General features: G+C 47.1%; 2 protein-coding genes across 3 annotated transcripts in view; one reads left to right on the top strand and one right to left on the bottom strand.

Moving 5' to 3' along the window:
• Window positions 1-24750, bottom strand: part of LOC138798974 (zinc finger protein 271-like) — a 37682-nt gene extending 12932 nt beyond the window's left edge. The window contains exons 1-9 of one of the 2 annotated variants that reach the window (XM_069979623.1): window positions 24711-24750; window positions 22979-23061; window positions 17670-17742; window positions 16313-16437; window positions 16064-16204; window positions 15913-15979; window positions 15700-15815; window positions 15495-15603; window positions 4642-5791 (exon numbers count right to left, since the gene is read on the bottom strand). In XM_069979623.1, coding sequence (XP_069835724.1) covers window positions 4935-5791; window positions 15495-15603; window positions 15700-15815; window positions 15913-15979; window positions 16064-16204; window positions 16313-16437; window positions 17670-17733 — 1479 coding nt within the window. In that variant the 5' untranslated portion in view covers window positions 17734-17742; window positions 22979-23061; window positions 24711-24750 and the 3' untranslated portion in view covers window positions 4642-4934. Of the gene's footprint in view, window positions 1-4641; window positions 5792-15494; window positions 15604-15699; window positions 15816-15912; window positions 15980-16063; window positions 16205-16312; window positions 16438-17669; window positions 17743-22978; window positions 23887-24710 lie in introns of those variants that run through there. The other variant, XM_069979624.1, reaches the window with a different exon arrangement.
• LOC138799069 (zinc finger protein 585A-like) overlaps window positions 1-25202 on the top strand; it is a 201897-nt gene that overhangs the window by 46498 nt on the left and 130197 nt on the right. The window lies entirely within an intron of this gene.

Genomic DNA, 25202 nt, shown 5'->3' on the forward strand with positions numbered 1-25202 from the left:
ACTTACCGGCTGAACCGCCTCAGGTCGGAGCGTTACATCCTGTTCACACTGGTGGAATAAACACTTTTGCACTTTGGATATACAGAGCTTTCTTCAGTGGAATCTACTATTCACGATACGCGGCACCAGTGCGGCCCGAGGATTTTCGTGCTTCATTTGCCCCCAGTACTGACAGACACCGATGTCCGCCATTATCCCTCCTGTTCTAGGCTGTAGCTTCAATGCTCGGTATCCAGGAGATGTGAACAGACCGACACAGTCAATAAAAACCAATCATAGCAGGAAAATATAGACTATAATACTAATACAACAGAAACCCAATAATTTTATAAGCGAGGTCCTCAGAGACCCTAAAGAGAGAAATAGTTGAGGTTTTATCTTTATATCGCCCCATCCTAAAGGAGTCCATACATATAAAGGTCCCCATACGCGTTATGCTTAATTCGTCACGGTGGTGTAAAGCATATGCACTGACTGAGTACTCCATCCTGGTTCGATCGCCATAGTATACACCGGCCTAGAAGAAAAATCTGGAAATAATATGGAAGGTTTTATTAAAACACAGATTTTTTTTTCCCCGGACTTCTCTAGGACCTTCTATCTGAGGTCAGTGCTGCTATTAGTCATCTAATCTACTTGTCCACAACAATGGGAGACAGCAGTAAGGGCAAAGTTTTGGACAATTCTGGAAAGTTTTACCCCCACTTCTTGATCACAATTCACTCATTTGTAGGCAGTGATTCCCAACCAATATTTGTCCAGGTAACATCTAAGGACTACTCGTGTTCTAGAAACCCTGGTGAGCAGCAGCTACCTGAGTCATACGTAGGCTTACTGAACCAGTGCCTAGTTAGTGCAATGTCATAAGGTTAGCGGCTTACACCCCATTGATTCTTCCAGTCTTCATCATGTGGTGCACATGGTCGTTCTTGTCTTCGAACACTAATACCAATGGTCACAGTATGGTCCTTTATTCTATCAGTGGTGAGTGAGCACACCAGGCTGCCTGCAGACCTAGGCTGGGTTCACACTATGTATATTTGAGGCTGTATTTGTGAGACTGTATAGCAACCAAAACCAGGAGTGGATTGAAAACACAGAAAGGCTCTGTTCACATAATGTTGTAATTGAGTGGATGGCCATCATTTAATGGCAAATATTTGCTGTTATTTTAAAACAACGGCTGTGGTATTGAAATAATGGCCGTTATTTACTGTTATATGGCGGCCATCCACTCAATTTCAACATTGTGTGAACAGATCCTTTCTGTGTTTTCAATCCACTCCTGGTTTTGGTTGCTATGAGGACCTGACATGAGGACCAAATACTGCCTGAAATATACATAGTGTGAACCCAGCCTAAAGCTGAGGTTCACAACATCTAGACTCACTGAGAGGTCCTTCACACAAACAAAATATATTCAATGAGGACAATCCCTTTAACTGGAGTGAGACGTGCCAGTATTTTTTACTAGATGTTCTCCAGCTCAGCTAACAATCAATGCAGTAAGGTCCCTAAAGAGCCTGGATATCTCACCACAATAACTCTCAGCCTTGTTGTCACCAATCAATCAAGAAGAAAATTATATACAGTAGTTGATGCAATGTTCAACGCTCTTCCCTCTTTTGAAGGGGTTTTCAAGCAAGGGGCACAATCACTGAAGCCCCCTCAGGGGGGCCAGAAGTCAGACCCCTCCCATCTACTATGGACAGTCTATCCTGATATACCATCAATATTAAAGGCTGGAGAACCCCTTTAAGGTTCCTGTTACATGCTTTCTTGTGCCGTCTTATTACTCGGACTGTATTGGCCATTTAATAAACAGATTTTTAACCACATACAATACAAACCTCCCCCCACTAACGTTTATTACAAAAATATCTTTTACTGTAAACAATTGATTTAACTGAAGTGAAACATTTCCTTTAAGGCTGGGTTCACATGTGGCTCCATACAGTTGTGTTCACAAGTCTAGTGGTTGTTACTCGATACCCTAATGTAGGGCGGGACAAATTACTGGAGAGTCTGTGAGTCTCTTCAACCATTCCAGAAGTCCGCTGACTTTCTGGTCACCCGGATCAAAGTACTTTCACAGATATCCATAGAAATGAATCCAAAGAGTCCGGTGCCAGAGGCTTATGGCTTCCTGGTGATCCTGGGAGTTGCCCAGCCCTGCCCTATTTACTGTGGATGTCAGGACAATAAAATAACGTGTACATTCAGTTTTCTAGTTAGTCTCTTTCCCTACATCTACTAATGTTTATCAAGGAATATAAAGTGTAAAAGATTCCTGTACGATTGTGTTCGTCTAGGACTACATGATGATAGCGGCACACCTTACCAATAAATATTCCCATGCAGTCAACCAGCGGACTGCAGGCAGCCTGCGTCCTCCTTGTATTCATCAATATGATACAGGAATAATCTGCATAGCATCTGTATTATCAACACTCCTGCTTATAGGAGAAGCATGGACTAAAGCGCAAAGGAGAATTACCAAAAGACAGAATGTTTCCTCACGACAGAAAAATCTTAACCTGCCAATAAGAGTTAAATTACTTCTCTCTACTTGCGTACAAATAGTTCCTTTGCCGGAGGCATTTCTTGCAGGTACAATACCCATTAAATGGTTCATTTTATAGTTGAGCGAACTACGTGCAGGCTCGGGTTTCATCTGAACCAAAGCGTGCAGCATAAGCGGTAGCTGCTGAAGTTGGATGCAGCCCTGAGGCCTTATTCACACACTGCATGAACTTGTCCGCAATTGCGAATCCGTGATCATAGACAATTTTATAGCTCATTGCTTGCTATTGAGTTCACACAGTCCATTTTTTAACGGATCCGTAATCCATTTCGTGAAAAAATAGGACATGTCAGATGAGCCGAGGCACTCATCTAAGCGAAGCGAATCCCTTTATTTGATCAGCGCTCTACTGATCATGCCGCCTGGCTTCCCGCACTGCTCCGCTCCATGCCACTCCTCCTAGGATGCAGTAAATAGCTGGATTTAATCCTGGGAAACTTCTCCCAGTTTCCCAGGAATGGATCCAGCTTTACCCTGGCACCCGGAGTGGTGCGTCAGGGAGCGGAGCAGTGCGGGAAGCCCGGCAGCTTGATGAGCAGAGCGCTGATCCAACGAAGTGATTCGATTTGCTTAGATGAGAGCTTCTCTCAGCTCTAGTCAAAACTCTGGAAAGATTGTGGCACAGATTCCCCCATAGAAGTTTATGAGATCTGACATCCGTGTACATCCGTGCAATCCATGCAAAACACAGATGTGATGTAATCAGTGTCATTTAAAAAGACTTATTTTATAGATCCTTAAACACGGAAAGAAATGCATCCTACTTCAGCAGCCACCGCTAATCTAATGCTGCACACTTGGGGTTGGATGGTAACCGAGCACGCTCAAAGTTCACACAACTCTACTTCTGTTCTTTTCAAGGAAATGTGTTTAATTCTTTTTTTCCCCATTCCTGGGTTGGTGCTAGATCACATGGCTAGGAAGCTAATAACACTAAGGAGTTTCCTTAATTATCTAATAGGGTATATGGAGGTAGCCATGTAAGCCACACAGCTATATTGGCTGCAACACAAGTCACCTGGCTATAGATCGCCATAGGGACGGTGCTGTGTGGCACCCCATATAAGTGGATGGCGTAACACTTTGTCCAACAAGTGACCATGACTGTAACCCAACAGGCATAATGAATTTTAGATGGATTTTTTTAGACTCCTGACACCTTATGCTGGGTTCACACTACGTATATTTCAGTCAGTATTGTGGTCTTCATATTGCAACCAAAACCAGGAGTGGATTAAAAACACAGAAAGGATCTGTTCACACAATGTTGAAATTGAGTGGATGGCCGCCATTTAATGGCAAATATTTGCTGTTATTTTGAAACAACGGCCGTTATGTTGAAATAATGGCAGTTATTTACTGTTATATGGCGGCCATCCACTCAATTTCAACATTGTGTGAACAGATCCTTTCTGTGTTTTTAATCCACTCCTGGTTTTGGTTGCAATATGAGGACCACAATACTGACTGAAATATACGTAGTGTGAACCCAGTATGAGTGTACACCTTACATTAGCCACCATGCTGCACAATCCATGCAGTGTGATCTATGTCACCCGTCTCAGTTGAAATCACTGTGTAGCCCCTGGCCTTAGGGCCTTATTCCACGGGATGATTATCGTTAGCATAATCGTTAACGATAAACGATCCAAACGACCACTACTGCAAAAGACCTGAAATCGTTCACCCATTTACATGGAATGATAATCGTTACTTATGATTGTTCTTGCGGTCGTCTTGTCATCTCTATTGCGTTCGTCACTACTGCGAACAACGTCTTATTCATTATTCAATGCGAACTAGCAACGATAAAAATAGGTCCAGGTCTTATTAAACGATATCAACGATTTCTCGTTCAGTCGTTAATTGTTAACTGCTTTTCAACCGAACGATTATCGCTTAGATTCGAAATCTGAACGATAATCGTCCAGTGGAATAGGGCCCTTAGTCTGAAATAGTAAGATACCAGCTAGTCCACCTCTATGAAATGCATATATTATATTATTATGAACCTATTGGTACTTCTCCTTTAACACTTGGAAAACATAACCTTACAATACAAGTTAAATATATATTATATGTATAAAAATACATAAAACATTAAAAATGAACATTTTTTGATCACTTCCAACACACTCTGCTAAGCATACTGCAAGGGAAGAGACTGAAGGGACAGACATGATACAGTGTTATGTATGGTGCCCTGGAAGCAGAGAAGGATGAAGGGCAAGGATTGCATATTTCATATCATGATGTAAGAATACTTTGTGTTTAAGATGGAATAGTAAAAAGCTAAGGAGAAACACCCCATGAAATGTTTGGGTGTATCCCTGCCTCCATATAACCAGTTCTATTGTAATCGAGGGGCACGGATCCCGTCAGAGGGATGCTGGAAGACCTGTTCCCCTGTGTGAATTCTCTGATGCTTGACAAGATCTGATTTGTCATTAAAATTTTTCCCACACTCTGCGCATGCATATGGCTTCTCCCCTGTGTGAACTCTCTGATGTTCGAGAAGATGTGATTTCTGGGAAAAGAACTTTCCACACTCCGAGCATGAAAACAACCTCTCATCTCTGTGAGTTCTCTGGTGTCTCTCCAGGTTTCCCTTCACTGTAAAACATCTCCCACACTCTGAACATGAAAAGGGTTTCTCCCCCGTGTGACTTCTCTTGTGCTGAATAAGATTTGACTTCTTGCTAAAACATTTCCCACATTCTGAACATGAAAATGGCTTCTTCCCCGAGTGAGTTCTCTGATGTTCAACCAGATGTGATTTCCGTGAAAAACATTTGTCACACGCTTCGCATGAATATGGCTTCTCACCCGTGTGAACTCTCTGATGTTGTACAAGGTGGGATTTATGAGTATACGTTTTGTTGCATTCGTTACATGAAAATGAACGCTTCTTTTTCCTTATTTCCTCGTGTGAAATGGTTGTTCCCTGCGTACCACAACTGGAACAAGAAAATGAAGAAAACCTCCCACACTGACAACTTGGAAGAATTTCAACCCCTTTGTGGCTTTTGCTTTTTTTCACACGTTTATCAGAATGTTCCTTATAACTAGAGAAATCAGATGTCAGATTTTCATGAATTTGGGTATTATAGAGTTTTGTTCCTGTAGGATCCAGTGGGATATGATCATCTTCCGCTTCCGTATCTGGAGTGACAGGACGTCCGCTCGAGCTCTCACTGCATCCTTCTTCTGAAAATTAAAAGGGATTTTCTTATTTTAGATTTCACAATTTCCAACATGAAAAACAAAAGCTATTGTGTTATATTGGAAGCATTTACTCCTCGCATCTCACACAGTTCACCTAATAGAGGAACGCGGCGGAGAATCAGCGGACTGGTGAAACTGGGTGATAAATAGTATTGGATATTTCTAGGACAAAGCAGGAAATTGCAGTTAAGCTGAGCATGTGTGACTATTTTAGTAGTTTCCCTAACACAGCTGTAACCAAGGGCAATGGGACAAAAAGCTGGCGCATGAGGAGTTAGAAAGAACACAGAACCAATAACGGTATTCTCAGAAAGGCTTGTACGTGAGGTATATGAGCAGCAGTGACGCTATGGAGAGGTTCTGGTGCTGGTTCTCTCGGAGATGGATTATTAATCCAGGGATTTGTTCTGATCACTAGAGATAAGCGAATCAGCCGGATTTCTGGTTAGTATGAATCAGAAATCTCGGCGGCTAACTCCCGCTGTCTGTTCCCTCCGTGCAGTGGGTGGATACATCGTAAGGAATGCCTGGAAAACTGGAATACAGCCATTGGCATTGGCTGTATCCCAGTTTTCCAGGCGTTCCTTACGATGTATCCACCCACTGCACGTAGGGAGCAGGCAGCGGGAGTCAGCCGCCGAGATTTCTGATTCATATGAACCAGAAATCCAGCTGATTCGCTCATCTCTACTGATCACCAGATCTGGGGCCGGGGATCAGACAGCATCAGTATTGGAAAGCGTCATACAGACATCAGAGTCTCACTGCTCCTGGGGCTTAGGATTTTGAGAATACTTCTGCTGCTTAGCAAGTAGCCCGGCAGTAGCCGATGCTGGCTGATGCACTCAACCTTTGTATGGAGGCAATCATCCTGAATAGAATATTAAATATGTTTCCATCTAATGTAGACTGGAATATTCAGATCAGATATAAAAAAGGAAATGTGTTGTATGTTATAGAAGCCCGGCACCACATACTAGAGGGTATGGAGGAAATTACTAAGCGCACTGGATGAGATACAGCCGGGGGGGGAGGAAGCGCAGAGCAATGCACTCCATTCTCAGGCTGGCAGAACATCCGACTTGTTCACCCTATAGACTGTAATGAAACAAACAAGCAAAAATTATAATTTTAATTTGTTTTCCCTAAGACCCATTGGCATCACAACGATAGGGGTATTATCGCCCCTGCGAGCCCCTGGGACGAAGGAATATTTAATGAAATCATAAGTAACTTTAATAATTTTTCAAATAGACCCCTCCCACAGGAAGTATAAATAGTCCCTCCTCCCCACAATCATCAGTCAATAACAAGAAAATAACACAAGGGTAGGGAGACTTGTGATGCCAATGGGTCTTAGGGAAAACAAATTAACATTATAATTTTTGCTTCCCTTGCGTCCCATTGGCATCACAACGATAGGGGAATTAGCAAGTATCATCCCCTAAGGTAGAAAAGTTAGCATCCAGCCTGTAATGCTTAACAAATGTAGAAGCAGATGACCATGAAGCAGCTTGACAGATGTTTTCTAAGGAAACCAATGATCTTTCTGCCCAACTAGCAGCGACGGCCCTGGTAGAGTGGGCTCTGGTAAAAGATGGCAGAGATTTACTAACCGTGGAGTAGCATAACTCAATGGCTTCACAAATCCACCTGGAAATGGACAGTTTAGAGGCCTTTTTTCCCTTGTTCTTCCCTGTAAACGGAATTAGTAGGTTTTCTTCCTTTCTCAAAGGACCTTCCCTGAGAAGCAGGGAGGTACCAAATCTCCCCTACTTGTTGATATATGCAACACAAGCAATGTTGTCCGTTCGGATTCTGACAGCCATCTGTAGTAATTTCTCCATAGACTTGGATGCAAGTCTAGTTTCTTGAGACGCTGCATCACATAGAAAGTCAATTGCCATATTGACCTTCTTGAATGAACGTAGGACCTTGTCCCTGTTCACTCCTGATTCAAGATCCTCCTGGGCTTTGGCCAGCCATCTTCTAAGACTCCTTGCTACCTCAAATGAGGAGATGGCAACTGCCCCTTGGGCTGCTGCAGCCGCGTATGATCTTTTGAAAGCTACCTCTATCCTCCTATCCATAGGGTCTTTTAGATTAGACCCACCTTCTGCAGGAAGAACAGTGTTTTTTTTATATCTTGCCTATGGCCGTATATACCTTTTGGAGGATCAGCCCAGTCCTTGGATTGTTCCTCCTTGAGGACATACAAGGTCTTGAATCTCTTGCTTAACACCAGAGCTTTTTCCGGTCTCTTCCATTCCATCTGTAACATCGACATAGATGTTTCCCCCACCGAAAAAGCCCTAGGCTTTTTAGCTGAGGGACCATCCTCTTCTTCATCAGGATGAATTTCTGCTTGTACAGCCTTGCGTAATTTATGGATACTATCCACGGGAAAATAACCTTTGCAAACTTCATTATCATCTTCAGAAGTAGAAGATGAGTCAGAGGAGGATCCAATCTCATCTATTACTTTGTATTCAGACCCCTTGGGTAGAAAAAAACTGGACTTAACATAAAGAATATACAAGCTGTAAGCCCTAGGCTACAGATACTCACACGATGAGAAACAGAAAAAGAAATACTACGTTTAGCCTTCTTTTTATGACAGGAATGATGACAATCTCTGGCTGCAAGGGATTTCTCAACAAAATCTTTTACCCAAATTACGACGTCCTGAGTATCAGGCTCACCAGTATTCTTAGGACGGCAAGATGCACAACGTACTGTAACATATCACATTATATCACATTATAAGATTCACTATACACATAAATGGAACCTTAATGTTTGCTAGAAGAAGCAGCATATGAAATTCATAGCCATCCGGAAGTGGAGTCTCACACTCTGCACAGGTAAAGTGTTTACGCTTAGATCCCGTTTTCCCTGAAGGGCTGGTTTCCATGGCAGACATCTGTTAATTATAAATGAACACTACACATTATATATATATATATATATATATATATATTGTAGGGATCTTCCCGGGGGATGGTGTGTTTGGACACAGTTCACAGCAGACTTGGACTTGTAAAACAACAGCTTGGCGTTTATTTTCAGCATAAACAGTCCATAACAGAAATATAGCAACACTGTGCTTTAAGAACAAAACAAAAAGGTCTTGCCCGTCTGGGCGCTAACTAACAACGCAGGTTACCTCTCTGGCACTTCAGTGGTCAGTTTTGCGGGGTGTGAACAGGCCCCAACAGCTGCTGTCTTCCCAGCTCTCACCAAACAGCATGCAGGCTGTTCACTCCTGGCTGAGAGAGAGAGACCTGTATACTGAGCCCACCTTTTGCCTTCTCAGGCTGATTGGGATCAGAGCTCACCTGATCCCAAAACCCACACTGGATCGAGGGGGAGGGAATGGCAAGTCCCACTACCAAAACCTACCTGCCATTCCATGTAAGTCCAGGCCCGGCAATAATAAATAATAGCTCAGCAGCATAACACTGCTGAGCACAGATGCCTCCTGGACTCACCATCTCACACTATGTATCAACCTGGGTGAGATGTACATCCCCTCGAGCACTTTACCAGTGACATGTCCACATATCCCCCCCCTCTTCTTCAGACCGGAGGGCTGAGCATTTTGTCCCCACAGACAGTGTACCCTAGATAGGGCGTCAGCATTTGCCTGTAATTTCCCTGGCCGGTGTTCCACCATGAAATTAAAGTTTTGGAGGGAAAGAAACCACCTAGTCACCCTCGCGTTTTTCTCCTTGTTTAATTTCATCCATGTTAGGGGGGCATGGTCTGTCACTAACTTAAACCTCCTGCCTAGTAAGTAGTACTTCAGGGATTCTAGGGCCCACTTCACTGCCAGACATTCTCGCTCAACTATGGCGTAGTTTTTCTCGGCCGGGGATAGTTTCCTGCTTAAGTACATCACCGGGTGCTCCTCGCCATTCACGACCTGTGAGAGGACGGCACCTAACCCTGTGTTAGAGGCATCTGTCTGTACCAAAAACTCTCGCCTAAAGTCAGGGGTAACTAGCACAGGCTGTTGGCACAGGGCAGACTTAAGGCTTTGAAAAGCCTTCTCGGCCTCTGGAGTCCATGTCACCATTGCAGACTTTGCACCCTTTGTCAGGTCAGTTAGTGGGGCTGCAACTGAAGCAAAATTCGGCACAAACCTCCGGTAATAGCCCGTAATACCCAGGAAAGCTCTGACCTGTTTCTTTGTGAGGGGTTGAGGCCAATTCTGTATTGCCTCGATTTTATTTAGTTGTGGTTTCACTAACCCCCTCCCAATAACGTAGCCCAAGTATTTGGCCTCCTCTAAGGCTAGTGCACACTTCTCTGCATTGATGGTTAACCCCGCATCACTTATGGCATTTAACACCGCCTGGACCTTACAGAGGTGACTTTCCCAATCCGGGCTAAAAATGACCACATCATCGAGGTAGGCAGCAGAGTAATCACGATGTGGTCGCAGAATCAAGTCCATCAACCTCTGAAAAGTGGCAGGAGCTCCATGTAACCCGAATGGCATCACTACGTATTGGAAGAGCCCATCAGGGGTGGAGAATGCAGTCTTCTCTCTAGCCTCAGGAGTGAGTGGGATCTGCCAGTAGCCCTTAGTGAGATCGAGGGTAGTTATGTACCTGGCATTACCCATCCTTTCTATCAACTCATCTACCCTGGGCATGGGGTAGGCATCGAACTTGGAGATCTCATTTACCTTTCTAAAGTCATTACAGAACCTCCAAGTTCCATTGGGCTTTGGGATTAACACAATCGGGCTGGACCACTCGCTCTGGGACACCTCAATGACTCCTAGGTCAAGCATACGTTTTACCTCAGATGATACCGCCTCCCTCCGTGCTTCTGGTATCCTATAGGGCTTCAGGTTTACTCTGCTTCTAGGCTCAGTTTCAATATGATGACTAATGAGATGCGTACGCCCTGGTAGGTCAGAAAACTTGTCTTTATTTCTCTGCAGGAACTCCTTAGCTTCCTGCTTCTGGGATACTGATAGGGTGTCACCAATCCTGACCGGAGGGATTGGTGGTGATAGATGACCAACAGGCTTTGTCGCCACCAAGGATTCCCTGTCTTTCCAGGGCTTGATCAAGTTTATGTGATAAACTTGGAAAGGCTTCCTTCTACCTGGTTGGTGTACCTTGTAGTTGACCTCACTGATCTTCTCTACAATTTCATAGGGACCCTGCCACTTGGCTAAGAATTTGCTTTCTACCGTGGGAACAAGTATGAGTACCCGGTCACCTGGGCTAAATGTCCTGACTCTTGCAGAACGATTGTAAATTCTGCTTTGGCCCTCTTGCGCCCTCTGGAGGTGTTCCCTTACTAGGGGCATTACAGTGGCTATACGGTCCTGCATTTGTGCTACATGCTCTATAACACTCTTGTATGGGGTGGACTCACTTTCCCATGTCTCTTTCGCTATATCCAACAAACCCCTAGGGTGACGACCATAGACTAATTCGAAGGGAGAGAACCCTGTGGACGCTTGGGGTACTTCCCTAATAGAAAACATCAGGTAAGGTAATAAGTGATCCCAATCACGACCATCCTTTTCCACCACTTTTTTTAACATATGTTTCAGGGTTTTATTAAACCTCTCCACTAACCCGTCTGTCTGTGGGTGATATACAGAGGTACGTAGGTGTGAGATTTTAAACAGTTTGCATAGCTCTTTCATCACCTTTGACACAAATGGGGTACCTTGGTCAGTCAAGATTTCCTTGGGGATCCCCACCCTGGAAAACATATAAAACAATTCCCGGGCAATTGTTTTAGAGGCAGTGTTTCTTAGGGGTACAGCCTCAGGATAGCGGGTCGCGTAGTCTAACACAACTAGAATGTACTGGTGACCCCTAGCTGACTTTACAATGGGACCCACCAAGTCCATTGCGATCCGGTCAAAAGGTACCTCTATGATGGGGAGTGGGACCAAAGGACTGCGGAAATGCGACACTGGAGCGCTAAGCTGACATGTGGGGCACGACTCACAGTATTTTTTTATGTCAGCATAAATCGCAGGCCAATAAAACCTCTGGAGGACTCTCTCCTGCGTTTTATCTGTCCCCAAGTGGCCCCCAAGGACGTGATTATGGGCCATGTCGAGTACCTGACGCCGGTACGACTTAGGCACCAGGAGCTGTTCCACAACCTCATCATTAATTTTAGTGACTCTATAGTAGAGATCATTAGCCATAGAAAAATGTGGAAACTTTCTCTCAGCTTCTGGTTCCTGAGGTACCCCATTCATAACAGTGACCTGCTCTCTCGCATTTTTGAGAGTGGGGTCCTGTAATTGTGCAGTACCAAAATTATCCCTAGACACCTCTAAGTCTGGAACATTCTGCGCAGTGGGAGGAGCCTCTTCCTCACCAGCCAGGACCTGCAAAGGAAAAGCATCATTTTCATCCTGTACATTTTTATCATTTACCGTGGGTAATGCAATAGACTTAGGGGTCTCCTCACTCCTTTCAGGGGATTGTTGTTTTCCCCATAGAGCCCAGAACAATGGAAAATCACGCCCCAATATCACATTATGCATAAGATTTTTAACCACACCCACTTCATATTGTACAGCGCCTAGTTCAGTCCCGACATTAGCCCGTACTATAGGGTAAACCTTTGTATCACCATGTATGCATACCACACTCATATGTCTTGCTGGCACAAAGTCCCCAGTCACCAGACTGGCATGCACCAGGGTGACAAGGCTTCCTGAGTCCAGCAACGCCTTAACAGGAAAGTTATTTACAGTAATGTTGCAGATTTGCGGTTCAGTCTCTAGTCCAGTGACCGCAACAAAAGACGGTTCCGCAAATAGCGACTGACGCCGGCTAGCGTCACACTCCATGGGCTCAGTGGTAAGAGGGCAATGGGCAGACATATGTCCCGTCTCATGGCATCTCCAGCACTGGATAGGGCCTGGTCTCCTTGGCAGGGAGTCCTTTTTAGGGCCACTTAGCCACCGGGGACCATCACCAGTCTTTTGCCCCTGAGACACCTCCTGAGCGCTCTTCCCTCTATCAGCACCCCTCCACACTCCCCCAATAGATGGAAGTCTCTTACCAGCTGATGGCACAGATCTGGCACTCCGGGGAGGTGACGGTGCTGCAGGAACATCACGGAGGTAGTCCTCAGTCGCCTGGAACCTCTCCACAAGGTTGACAAGTTCGTCGGCACTCTTAGGGTCGCCTTGTCCCACCAAGCGTTGCAGATCAGCAGGAAGTGCACGGAGGTAGCGATCCATCACGACCCTCTCTAGGATCTGGGCAGGAGTAGAAGTGTCTGGCTCCAACCATTTTCTTGCCAGATGAATCAGGTCGTACATCTGGGACCTCGCTGACTTGTCCAGACTGTAGCTCCAGTTGCGGACCCTCCGGGCACGGACAGCAGCAGTAACTCCTAGTCGGGCGAGTATCTCTGCTCTTAGCCGAGCATAGTCCTTGACCTCTTGCTCACTGAGGTCATAGTAGGCCTTTTGAGGTTCGCCTGTTAAATAGGGCGCAATCACTTCTGCCCATTCAGTGGAGGGTAGCTTTTCTCGCTCAGCCACACGCTCAAAGACAGTTAAGTAGGCCTCAACATCGTCATCAGCAGTCATCTTTTGCAGCGCACGCTGCACAGCTCTTCTTACAGACAAAGTCTCTGGCGCGGCTGCTGCCACCAGCTGGGGATTAGCACCTGCAGACGCCTCTTGCTTTGCTATCAGGTGCTCAATAAGTCTCTGTTGTTGAGCCATTGCTTGCTGATGTGCAGCCATTGTCTGTTCATGGCGCAGGTTAGCGTCTGTCAGAGCCTGTTGTTGCTGCCTATTAGCCTGTTCATGGCGCAGGTTAGCGGCCTCCTGATCCTGTTTAGCGGCTGCCTGAGCCTGTTGTTGTGCGGCCAATGCCTGTTGCTGTTGCAGACTCACTTGCATTAACTGCTTCATCATCTCCTCCATGTTGCTTGTCTGTTTTTGGAGTGAAGCAGCAGCCTTCACCCAGGACATATGCCGCTGTAGCCAAGTTGATGCACACCGTTGCCCCTAGCAACCCTTTTGCCCGCTCCGCAGCACCAATTGTAGGGATCTTCCCGGGGGATGGTGTGTTTGGACACAGTTCACAGCAGACTTGGACTTGTAAAACAACAGCTTGGCGTTTATTTTCAGCATAAACAGTCCATAACAGAAATATAGCAACACTGTGCTTTAAGAACAAAACAAAAAGGTCTTGCCCGTCTGGGCGCTAACTAACAACGCAGGTTACCTCTCTGGCACTTCAGTGGTCAGTTTTGCGGGGTGTGAACAGGCCCCAACAGCTGCTGTCTTCCCAGCTCTCACCAAACAGCATGCAGGCTGTTCACTCCTGGCTGAGAGAGAGAGACCTGTATACTGAGCCCACCTTTTGCCTTCTCAGGCTGATTGGGATCAGAGCTCACCTGATCCCAAAACCCACACTGGATCGAGGGGGAGGGAATGGCAAGTCCCACTACCAAAACCTACCTGCCATTCCATGTAAGTCCAGGCCCGGCAATAATAAATAATAGCTCAGCAGCATAACACTGCTGAGCACAGATGCCTCCTGGACTCACCATCTCACACTATGTATCAACCTGGGTGAGATGTACATCCCCTCGAGCACTTTACCAGTGACATGTCCACAATATATATATATATATATATTGATATCTGAGTAACCAGGCCTAGCCTGAATCAGATAGACTGTAATTATTACAGAATCCACAAGATGGCAGCAAAGACCACTTACTTTGTAAGCAGGAAAATAGCTGAATGGACGAACACAGCAGATCAAACAGCAGATCAACACAGTACGGCAGATCTATCAGCAGCTCCCAACGATGCAGCACAGAGAAGGCAGGACCTCAAAAAAGGCAGACCTGGTCTTACCTATCTCGAGGTCCTTATATTGAAGATCCTGGCCGGCATCCGCACTACTTCCGAGTATGACGTCATCACGTGACGCCGCCGAGCCCACCAATGGCGAATCCGGGCCCTGCACTCTACATGATGATGCAAAACGCGTCACCAGAACCGCGATGCCTCCTAGTGATGACGCGAAGCGCGCGTACCAAGATGGCACCCGGAACAAACCCGCGACACCGCAGAGCCCCGCTCTCCACAGGTAAACAGCAGTAAATGAAATAAAGTAACCCAAAGTACAAGATCAAACGGAGGAGCAGGAAAACCCCTGCTCCTAACCTCAAGTGAGACTTATCTCGAGGTCCCCCTGACATAAACACTAATGTAAACAAAAACTGGGAGGAAGCAAGGTCCCTGGAGGCTATATAGGAACAAAGAAAAAAAGACTGATGATTGTGGGGAGGAGGGACTATTTATACTTCCTGTGGGAGGGGTCTATTTGAAAAATTATTAAAGTTACTTATGATTTCATTAAATATTCCTCCGTCCCAAGGGCTCGCAGGGGCGATAATACCCCTATCGTTGTGATGCCAATGGGACGCAAGGGAAGTCAGATTTGGCTGAGAGCTGAGAAGAGACGTGTACTGACACACAAGAACCCCCCCCCCCCAGATGTATCACAGGACTGCAGCTATGCCAGTGAATTTTAACATGTCTGAGGATATGTCAAAGGTTAAAGTCAGCGGGCAATGTATGCCACTATAGGCGTGTACAATTGCATAGATCAGGAAGTAGGAAGCAAGGTCTCCAGAGTCTTAAAACCTCTCTTACCTATGCTGATGTCTGTGGTAACGCTCTCCATCTTGCACTGTTCTCCACCATTCACATACATCTCATCTTCCTCGACAGCTTCTACTTTAATAACGAAGAGGTCATTTTCCTACAAGATACCAGAACAGAAAAACACATTGAATACCGTCTGATCTAATGGGAGGATTTATTCAGTTAACCTGCAAATCATAAAGCGTAGATCTACTTTGACTTTCGGAATGACTCCATCGATGTGTGGGCCGCTGTGGGTCTTTATTTCACAGTCTTCAATATAATAAGGGTTGGAACAGTTCTCGGGTGTGACGGCCCTAAAGGACCTATCTGCAAGAGACACATATACCACAGGTTAGGACTGATGAGTGTATCTAAGTGACTCTCAGAGCTGACCTCTCCTCTACAAGCAGCGAGCGTCTCTTACCTGGAGAGGTGGAGAGTTGGCGAGGCTTTATTATAACGTCCTTGTGTCCTCCTGAACAATCATTTTCCTGCATAAAATAATGATAAAATCTTAACACATGACAGGACCCTTTTAATAACCTCACAGTCCTGTGTCCTTCAGCATTGCTCACCTCTTCAGTCAGCAGCTCAATGATCTTGTGGGTGAGTTCTAGGATCTTCTGCTCATTGTTCCTCTCAGGTGGAGGCTCCATGATGGGATGGGTGCTGGGGGCCACACACTCTCCTGATGTCTTCTTCACTACTGTGCAATCCTGTGCAATGAGAGAGGGGCTGGTGACCACCTCAAACATTCTCAGTCACCTTCCCACCATATCCCCCCTCCCTCGTGTTAAGTCATCTTTATTCCCTGAATCCCTCACCTCTCCAGTCAGCAGGTAGATGATCTTTATGGTGAGGTGTAATATCTTTCTGATCTTCTCATTTTTGTCTTTGTCCATCCTCAGCCAGTCAGTTGGGGAGGGGATGCTGGTCACACAGTGAAGACCTACAAATGGAACATGGATAAAAAGATATTGTCCATACTGGATTAGTTTCCTCCTAAATGTAGAATATTAGATTTGCTTTGCATACGTTGGAGCATGAACATAACAGAGAAGAATGTATCATTAAGCTTAAAGGGAGTATTCTGGAGCATTCATTCATTTTCTACCTACCTGCCTCCTGTCCCTGCTGCTTTCAAACACAGAGGAAAACTAGGAGGTGCGGGCGTGGCTAGCTATAGAAGCAGCAGGACGCAGCTAAGGCTAGCTCCGTCCAGGGCCGCATGATTCCGGGGTAAAGCTATATCCCCATGGGGCTGAAAAAAATTAAAAAGAAAAAGGGAGAGCCGGAGACGACCAGGGCAACGCTGTTTAACTACTTCTCCCTGCTGGCTGCCTTACCCGGGGATAGTGAGGCCCGCACGCCTGAGGAGCTGCCATCTTCTCCTCCCTCACAGCAGCGTGCAGCACGGAGGACGGCGCAGATTGAGGAGTCCCGGCCCGATCGCGGTCACTGAGGCACTGATCAGGCATCCCGGAGCTAGCGGCTGGCCCTTCGGCGCGCTCCGACTCCCGGCTGCAGCGCGACACTGCCATTTTGCCAGAAGCCTCGGACCGGAAGTGAAGGGGCCGCCATTGCTGCGCCGGAGCCGCTCTGTCTCCGCGGCTCTCGCTGAGAGGGTCCCCCCACCAACACCCCGCTCCTACTCAGCAGTGGTCCGGGAGGAGGTTAGTGGGTCTGAGCCGACTGATCCTGCCCAGCCGCCAGGAAACAGCAGCACCCCCAGCCTAGTGGCTCACACTACCGCCGGACCCCCCATAGACTGCCTCATCCAGTCCTCTCCTCCTATCACAATGACTGCCAGAATGGAGATGGACCTCAGCCCAGCATCCATGGTCCCGCGTACCAGCCCCTCTGTTGGGCCGCTCCCTGGCACCCCCAGGACTCAGCTGGCCATGTCACAGTCTCTCTTCTCCCAGGCAGACAGGGCTATGGGAGGCCCAGATGACACACTGCCTTTATCTGCAGCAGCTCAGCACCATACAGCTCCTGCCCCCTCCATCTCAAGCAGAGATGCAGCATTATTTTTGCAGGGTCATCCTGAGCTACAAGCCCTCCTGGCCCTCCTCCCTTCTAAGAATGATTTGGCCTCCATGGCGGCCGACCTAAAAACATTGTGTCATTGCAAAATAGAGTGCAGGAGTTAGAGACTTTTCAAGTGTCCGTACAACATACAGTTTCCACTATGCAAGGGGCTTTGACCTCCCAGATGTCCCAGCAGCAGCATCTCATCTCGCATATGAATTATCTGGAAAACATAAACAGGCGTAATAACATTCGCTTGCGGGGTCTGCCTAAAGCCACTCGTACACCTGATCTCATCCCAACCCTCACGGGTATCTTTAACGAGCTGCTAGGGGACCCTCAGCACTCCCATATCGAAATTGACCATGCCCACAGGGCCCTTCGTCCCCAGAGTGCGGATCCCTCCAGACCTAGGGATATCATCTGTCGCATCCACTATTATGCCGCAAAAGGCGAGATTGGCCAAGGAAACAGACTTTGATGGCGCCCAACTCTCCCTGTTTTCTGATGTGTCCAGACGAACACTTCGCCTAAGAGCCTCTATGAAACCACTCCTCAAAATGCTTTGGATGAGGAGTATCCCTTACCGCTGGGGGTACCCGTTCGCCCTGCAAGTGAACCAGAACGGTAGGATGCGCAGTGTCCGTGTCCCTGCGGACCTCCCAGAATTCCTCCAAGCACTTAATCTCCCAGCAATAGCTCTACCTGAGTGGGAAGCCGTTCTGAAAGATCCTTATGCGCCTGTCCCACTCCTGACTGCGTCAGCACGGCGGAGGGGCCCACCGGTCTACTCCCCGAGACCACAACGTTCCAGGAGACGTCAGAGAGCGGATTCGAGGTCGGATGTGGAGGGCTGACGAGCATCTGAATTTGTGAGACTGTTCCTATTTTGCCTTTTGGTTGTGGTGGTCTGTGAGCATAAGTGATACTTACTGTCCCATGGGAATACCATATGTTTATTCTTTTTTTCTTTTCTTCCCCCCCCCCCCCCCCGATTGTTCAGTTCTATTTCATATGCCATTAGAGGCCGAGGAGCTTACTAATACTAGGTTTTTGAATTCCTGAATTGCGTTCCTTGCATCTCCCCCCCCCCCCCCAATAGTTGCTAGCTGGTTGTAAACTACTGCGAAAGTGCACCTGTCGGTTGCCGCTTTAGTTTTGTGCTACCTACTCACAGGTTTAGCTTTTTCTGTTGATCTACCTGCTTTTCTCCCTCTCCCCTCTATCTCTTCTCCTATCTCTTCTCCTTTCACCCTGTGGCCAGTGCGATCCTCTCCCATCACTGTGCGAAAGCCCCTTTTGTGCCAGGAGTACAGGCTATGGAGTCGGTTAAGATAACCTCCCTGATATCCCAGATATTGTACTCAATGCACAAAATGGGCACCAAAATATTGTGTTTGCAGGTGACTCATTTTCTGAAGTCTAAGGTCCCCCAATTCCGGAACAGATACTTCCCCACCTGGCTCCACAGTAGCAACCCCTTGGGCAAGACAAAGGGAGTTGCTATCTTTGTCCATAGGTCTGTGCCATGCACTGTCCTGGCGGTGGAGGAGGATCCGGAGGCGAGGTTTCTTTTTGTCCGTTTCTCGCAAAAACATTAGATGCTCTTACAGCGTTTGCACAGGGTGAAATTCTCCTTTGTGGGGATTTAAATGTTCCCTTGAACCCACTGGTGGACACCTCCTCTGGACGCTCCTCTTACCCCTATAATAAAATCAATAGGATACGTAGGTCTTTGCACACCATGCAGCTGTGTGACGTGTGGAGACTGCTCCACCCCCATGATCGGGATTACTCCTTTTTCTCCAAGGTTCATAAGGTGTATAGGCGTATTGACTATGTCTTTGCCAGTCATCACCTCTTGCCGCGTCTAGTGTCCTCGCCCATAGGCAATATAGTCAGCTCTGACCATGCCCCCGTACACTGCACCATCTTGTTTCCCATAGACTCCCTCCCCCCGGTCCTTCACATGGAAGCTTAACGAGTCCCTTCTGTCAGACGCGCTTTGCTTAGCAAAGCTCAAAGCTACTGTTGCTAACTTTGATCGAGATCATGGGGTCTTGGTTAAGCATGGGGCTAGACTGAAAAAGGATGCAGCGTCTATAAACTTTAGAAGTTGCTTACAGAACTTCACGATCTTGAGACACGACATAAAGCCTCTATGCTTAAGGTGAGACAGGAGGCGAAGCTGCTCCTTGAGCACAAAAACAATAGATACAGACAAATCTGCGCGAGCAAATTCTATGAATGGGGGGACAAGTCGGGTACACTGTTAGCCAGGTCACTGAGAGATAAACGAGCCTCGCTGCATGTCCCCTAGGTGAAGCGTGACACGGGAGCCTTAACCCGTCTTACCTCCGAGATATTGGACGCTTTCAGTAAATATTATTCCGAGCTATACTCCCTCCCTCGACCTGCCCTTACAGCACCGGGCGCCCTCAGCTCCTTCCTAGCACAGACAGTGCTCCTGGCGTTGCCACAGGAAACGCTGGCGGCGCTTGAAGAACCCTTCTGCGCTACTGAACTGGCTGCAGCGATTGATACCCTTCCATCGGGTAAAAGCCCAGGGCCAGATGGGTAAACCTAAAGATTCTTTAAGTTGCTCCGCACTGAGCTATCGCCGAGCCTCCTAGCTGTGTGCAATGCCATATCCGCAGACTCCCCTGTGCCCCCCTCCTTCCAACTGGCTTATATTACAGTCATCCCGAAAGAGGGGAAGGGTCCTAATATGTGCTCGAGTTACAGACCCATCTCACTCATCAACACAGACGCAAAGTTGTATGCCAAATTTCTGGCCTTTCACTCGATGCCGAGAAGGCGTTTGACCGGGTGGATTGGGGCTTCATGGAGGGGGTCCTTAGGGGATTAAGGCTGGGCCCGATAATACTGTCTAGGATCATGGCATTGTACGCGCAACCGCGGGCACAATTGCGGATTAATGGCTCCCTGTCTGCACCTTTCCCTATAAAAAATGGTACAAGACAGGGTTGCCCCCTGTCCCCATTGCTGTATGTCCTGGTGATGGAACATCTCTTACAGGCTATTAGAAATAATACGGAGATTAGGGGAATAGACGTTGGCTCGTACCATATGAAATGTTCAGCATTTGCTGACGATGTACTACTCTATCTATCGGACCCCACGACCTCGCTCCCGGCCCTCCTCTCCACTCTGAAAACATACAGTGGATTTAGCAACTACAAACTTAACCTTTCTAAAAGCGTGGCGTTGCATCTTAACCTTCCCCTTGCCACTTTACTGTCCCTCAAACAGTCCTTCCCCCTCACATGGACTAGAAAGTCCTTTAAATATCTTGGTGTACATGTTCCTGATCCTTCAACGCTTCTTCGGGGAGGTTACCAGACTCTTCTCATGATTCATCTGATGTGGACAGAGACCTGGAATAGCGAGGTCCACCTTAATTAGACCCAAACTCTCGGGTGGACTGGCTTTACCAGACCCTTTTTCCTACTACCTGGCGGCGGTGTCCACCAGGATTCTAGACTGATTTCACCACAAAACCACTAAGCTGTGGGTGGCAATGGAGGCTTCACAAGCGCACATACCTCTCTCTATAGTCCTTTGGTGTAGCCCTGCTCAGTGGCCCTGAACGCAAATTGCGCAGCTCCCATACGTATCACAAATAACAGCAGCGATTGGTCAAGCCCAGCTTCTGAAAGCACCGCTGTTTGCGGAAGACGGCCCGTTAACCCCCCTGGTATGTAATAGGGACTTCGTACAAGGACTGGAGTCGGAGCACTTTCTGGCTCCACACCTGCCTTCCCTTCCTTGCCTCCGACACGCGTCAACTTTAACAGCGCTGAAGCTGTATGAACAGCTGGTCCCAGTGCCGGAACAGACCCCTCTCACACTGCTACATTATAGACAGCTGCAGCATTTTGAATCCGCTAATACGATCGCCAGTTGTGTAGCCAGTTCTTCCCCGACACACACGGTTTATCAGATATATGCCCTTCTTCTTTCCTCCTCCAGCCTCCCGGTTCCCGCTTTCCAGAGGGGATGGGAGGGAGAATGCTCACGTACATTGACAGAGTCTACGTGGAGTAAGGCCTTTTTGTTTTGTCACAAGTCCTCTGTCTCCAGCAGGTATCAGGAAACAAATAATAAAATACTAGCCCGCTGGTATAGAGTTCCCGCGCTGCTACATTCCTTTTATCCGGCTGTTCCTGATACCTGTTTTTGATGCGAGCGGGAGGTGGGCAGCATGCTGCACATCTGGTGGTCATGTGAGTGTTTGCGTCCTTTTTGGGATAAGGTAGTGGATGTGGTGCGGACAGTCACGTGCACTCGGCTGCAGAAAGACCCGACCGTCCTGTTACTTCTAATTCTGCCAGGTACAGTCCCGGGGAACAAAAAATCTATGGTATGCTACCTTCTTACGGCCGCGCATAGGGTCATTCCTTGGAAATGGAAGACTACTGTCTGCCCCACAATGACGGACTGGTTCCGGGAAATATTAGTCATTGACAGGATGGAAGAACTGTGTGCAGAGTTCAATGTGAGGGCTGTGGCGGTGGCTAAGTTATGGCTCCTGTGGTCGGAGTTCCTGCAGACACCAGAATACCACACTCTCACTAATTGACTTTATCTCTTGGGGCCCCTGCTTAGCTGGCTCCGAATTGGGTTTAGACCAACCCCTGGAGGATCGCACTGATATCACTATTCTGTTCCTTCCGGTCTTCTCCTCCTCTTCCCCCTCCCTTTTCTTCCCTCCTCCCCCCCTTCTCCTTCCCGCTCTCTAGTCCTTTCCCTCATACTGCTTCTCTTTTATATTAGGTTTGTGACATGCGGGCGCTGCACAGTTGCGGTGCCATGCCTGATTTCTTTCGGTTTCATTTTTCGATTTGGATGACAGCATTAATGTCTATTTGATGCTGAGTCTACTGTTTCTGATGTTAGTTTGCTGTGTCAAAATTGTTACTTATTTTCTTGTTCACACTGTGTTGGTGAACACTTCTGTTTTCCTATTGTCATTTATTCTTGTATTCCTACAAAACTTCAATAAAATCTCATTGAATACGAAAAAAAAAAAAGAAAACTAGGAGTTGCAAAGCCCTCCTAAATCAACCCCCCAGAACCATACATCCCTTGCTGCTCAACATCATCCTCCCTAGTGCGGAGCTTCTCCGCCAGTACCTGGAGAACATCTTTCAGCTGAGCATTCTACCATTAGCAGCGTTCACAAACCTAACAAAATTTTCCATTAACTAGGTAAAATAGGCCCACATCCAAGACAAGAGCCTTCCGGATGATCAGCAGGATCCTAGAGTCAGCTGTGCGTTCCTGCAGACCATCACCACTCCTGACACCAGCTACCTTCAAGACATATACACTGCCACACACCATGTTTGGACTTCATGGTGGGACCCCTGAACTACATGGTCTATAGTTACATATATAACATAGAGAGACCATTGTAATAGACATAAATACTGTACCTGGTGTGGTAAACTGATGGTGCAATGGAGCCGCAGCCTCGATCTCCACAGGGAGATGCTCTCTGTCTTTGCTGCTCTGAGCTCTAAAAATTACAACAAACACGAAAAGCTTAAGGAATAAAAATGTAACAAAATGTAAAGATATATGAACCTCTCCTATCACTTTTACTAACAAGGTGGTAACCCTACGTAAGGACTAAACGTTGTGACTGTACAAAACCATACAGTCATCGTGCTGGGAGCTGAGGTATGGGCAGCTGTTTGCTGGATGTCACTAATGTAGGCTATACGTGCTTATGTGGAGGCAAATCTACCAAAGAACGACACTGAAGAGCAGCAAGGCCGAGCCATGAGGTTACAGCAGTCTTACCGTGCAATGGATGAAGATCCAGGAGCCACAAGGTTACAGCTGTCTTACCGTGTAATGGATGAAGATCCGGGAGCCATGAGGTTACAGCCGTCTTACCGTGTAATGGATTAAGATATGGGAGCCATGAGGTTACAGCCGTCTTACCATGCAATGGATGAAGATCCGGGAGCCATGAGGTTACAGCCGTCTTACCATGCAATGGATGAAGATCCGGGAGCCACGAGGTTACAGCCGTCTTACCGTGTAATGGATGAAGATCTGGGAGCCACGAGGTTACAGCCATCTTACCGTGTAATGGATTAAGATATGGGAGCCATGAGGTTACAGCCGTCTTACCATGCAATGGATGAAGATCCGGGAGCCACAAGGTTACAGCCGTCTTACCGTGCAATGGATGAAGATCCGGGAGCCACGAGGTTACAGCCGTCTTACCGTGTAATGGATTAAGATATGGGAGCCATGAGGTTACAGCCGTCTTACCATGCAATGGATGAAGATCCGGGAGCCACAAGGTTACAGCCGTCTTACCGTGCAATGGATGAAGATCCGGGAGCCACAAGGTTACAGCCGTCTTACCGTGCAATGGATGAAGATCCGGGAGCCACAAGGTTACAGCCGTCTTACCGTGTAATGGATGAAGATCCGGGAGCCATGAGGTTACAGCCGTCTTACCGTGTAATGGATGAAGATCCGGGAGCCACGAGGTTACAGCCATCTTACCGTGCAATGGATGAAGATCCGGGAGCCACGAGGTTACAGCCGTCTTACCGTGAAATGACTGAAGATCTGGGAGCCATCGGAATCAGGCCCAATTTTTACGACCGTGGCAATATCTATTGTTTATTTTTGAATATGTAAATTGAATGTTTTTAGATTTTTTCTGTATTGGACGGCTTCCTTTTAGATATTTTGTCTTTCTTGTTGTCGTAGTCAGTTTTTTGCTGTATTTTGGTGTGTTCTGCTCACAGATGGTTGGCCTCAGAGGGGGGTGACGTGTTTAGGGGGTGATCTTCATGTTTGGCAAACGCTCCGATCTGGCGCCTGCACTCAATGCTTTGACATACAGGATAATCAGTGTCGGAACGGATACACTAATAGCAGAGATCAGTAGCACTACGGCCTCTGTTCCCTTTTCCTGCTGTCATTTTTTATAAGACGCTTTTGTCGGATATTACTTCTCTTGCATCGACCACTACCTGACCGTATGACTCCCTCCCCATAACAAGAGGTTCTTCAGCGGCTGCAGTGTGCATAATGTAACATTAATCTCCAGCTGCTGCAGAACATCTCAATTCACACGTCAGCTGCTATGGATCTCTATGACGACAGTAAACAGCCACACAATAGCGAGCTTGTACGTACCCGACCAGGACCTGATATGTAGCTGCTTGATCCTAGTAGATGAAGGACCTGTGATGATGTCACCATCATGTGACTAGTCACATGACAGGGTGGAGCTCAGCACTGGACTTCTGCTGTTGTTTTAACCATGTGGTTCAGTCACATGAGAGGGCGGGGCTTAGCTTTGAAGAGGATAAGTAGTAAATAAAGGACCTGGGATGATGTCACATGAGGGGCAGTGCTCAGTAGGGTAAGCTGCTCTGTGAGGAGAAGTGATGGAATCAGTGTGACAAGTGGAGGCGGGTAATTCTGGAAGTTCTCTTGTAGGATGATTGTGGCGCACACTTTGCCCTCTGGGTAATACCTACTCACAGGTTTTCCATGTTTGTTGGGTCTGGTGGAGTGTGGGCCGTTGGTTCTGGTGGTGGTGGGGACCTGGGGCCCTTGTGTTGTCTGGTTGGTATGTGTGTGATGTGGAGAGTTATGTCAGCTCCAGGCTTCTCGTAGGCCAAT

This window comes from Dendropsophus ebraccatus, chromosome 8, assembly GCF_027789765.1.
Source record: "Dendropsophus ebraccatus isolate aDenEbr1 chromosome 8, aDenEbr1.pat, whole genome shotgun sequence".
NCBI lineage: Eukaryota > Metazoa > Chordata > Amphibia > Anura > Hylidae > Dendropsophus > Dendropsophus ebraccatus.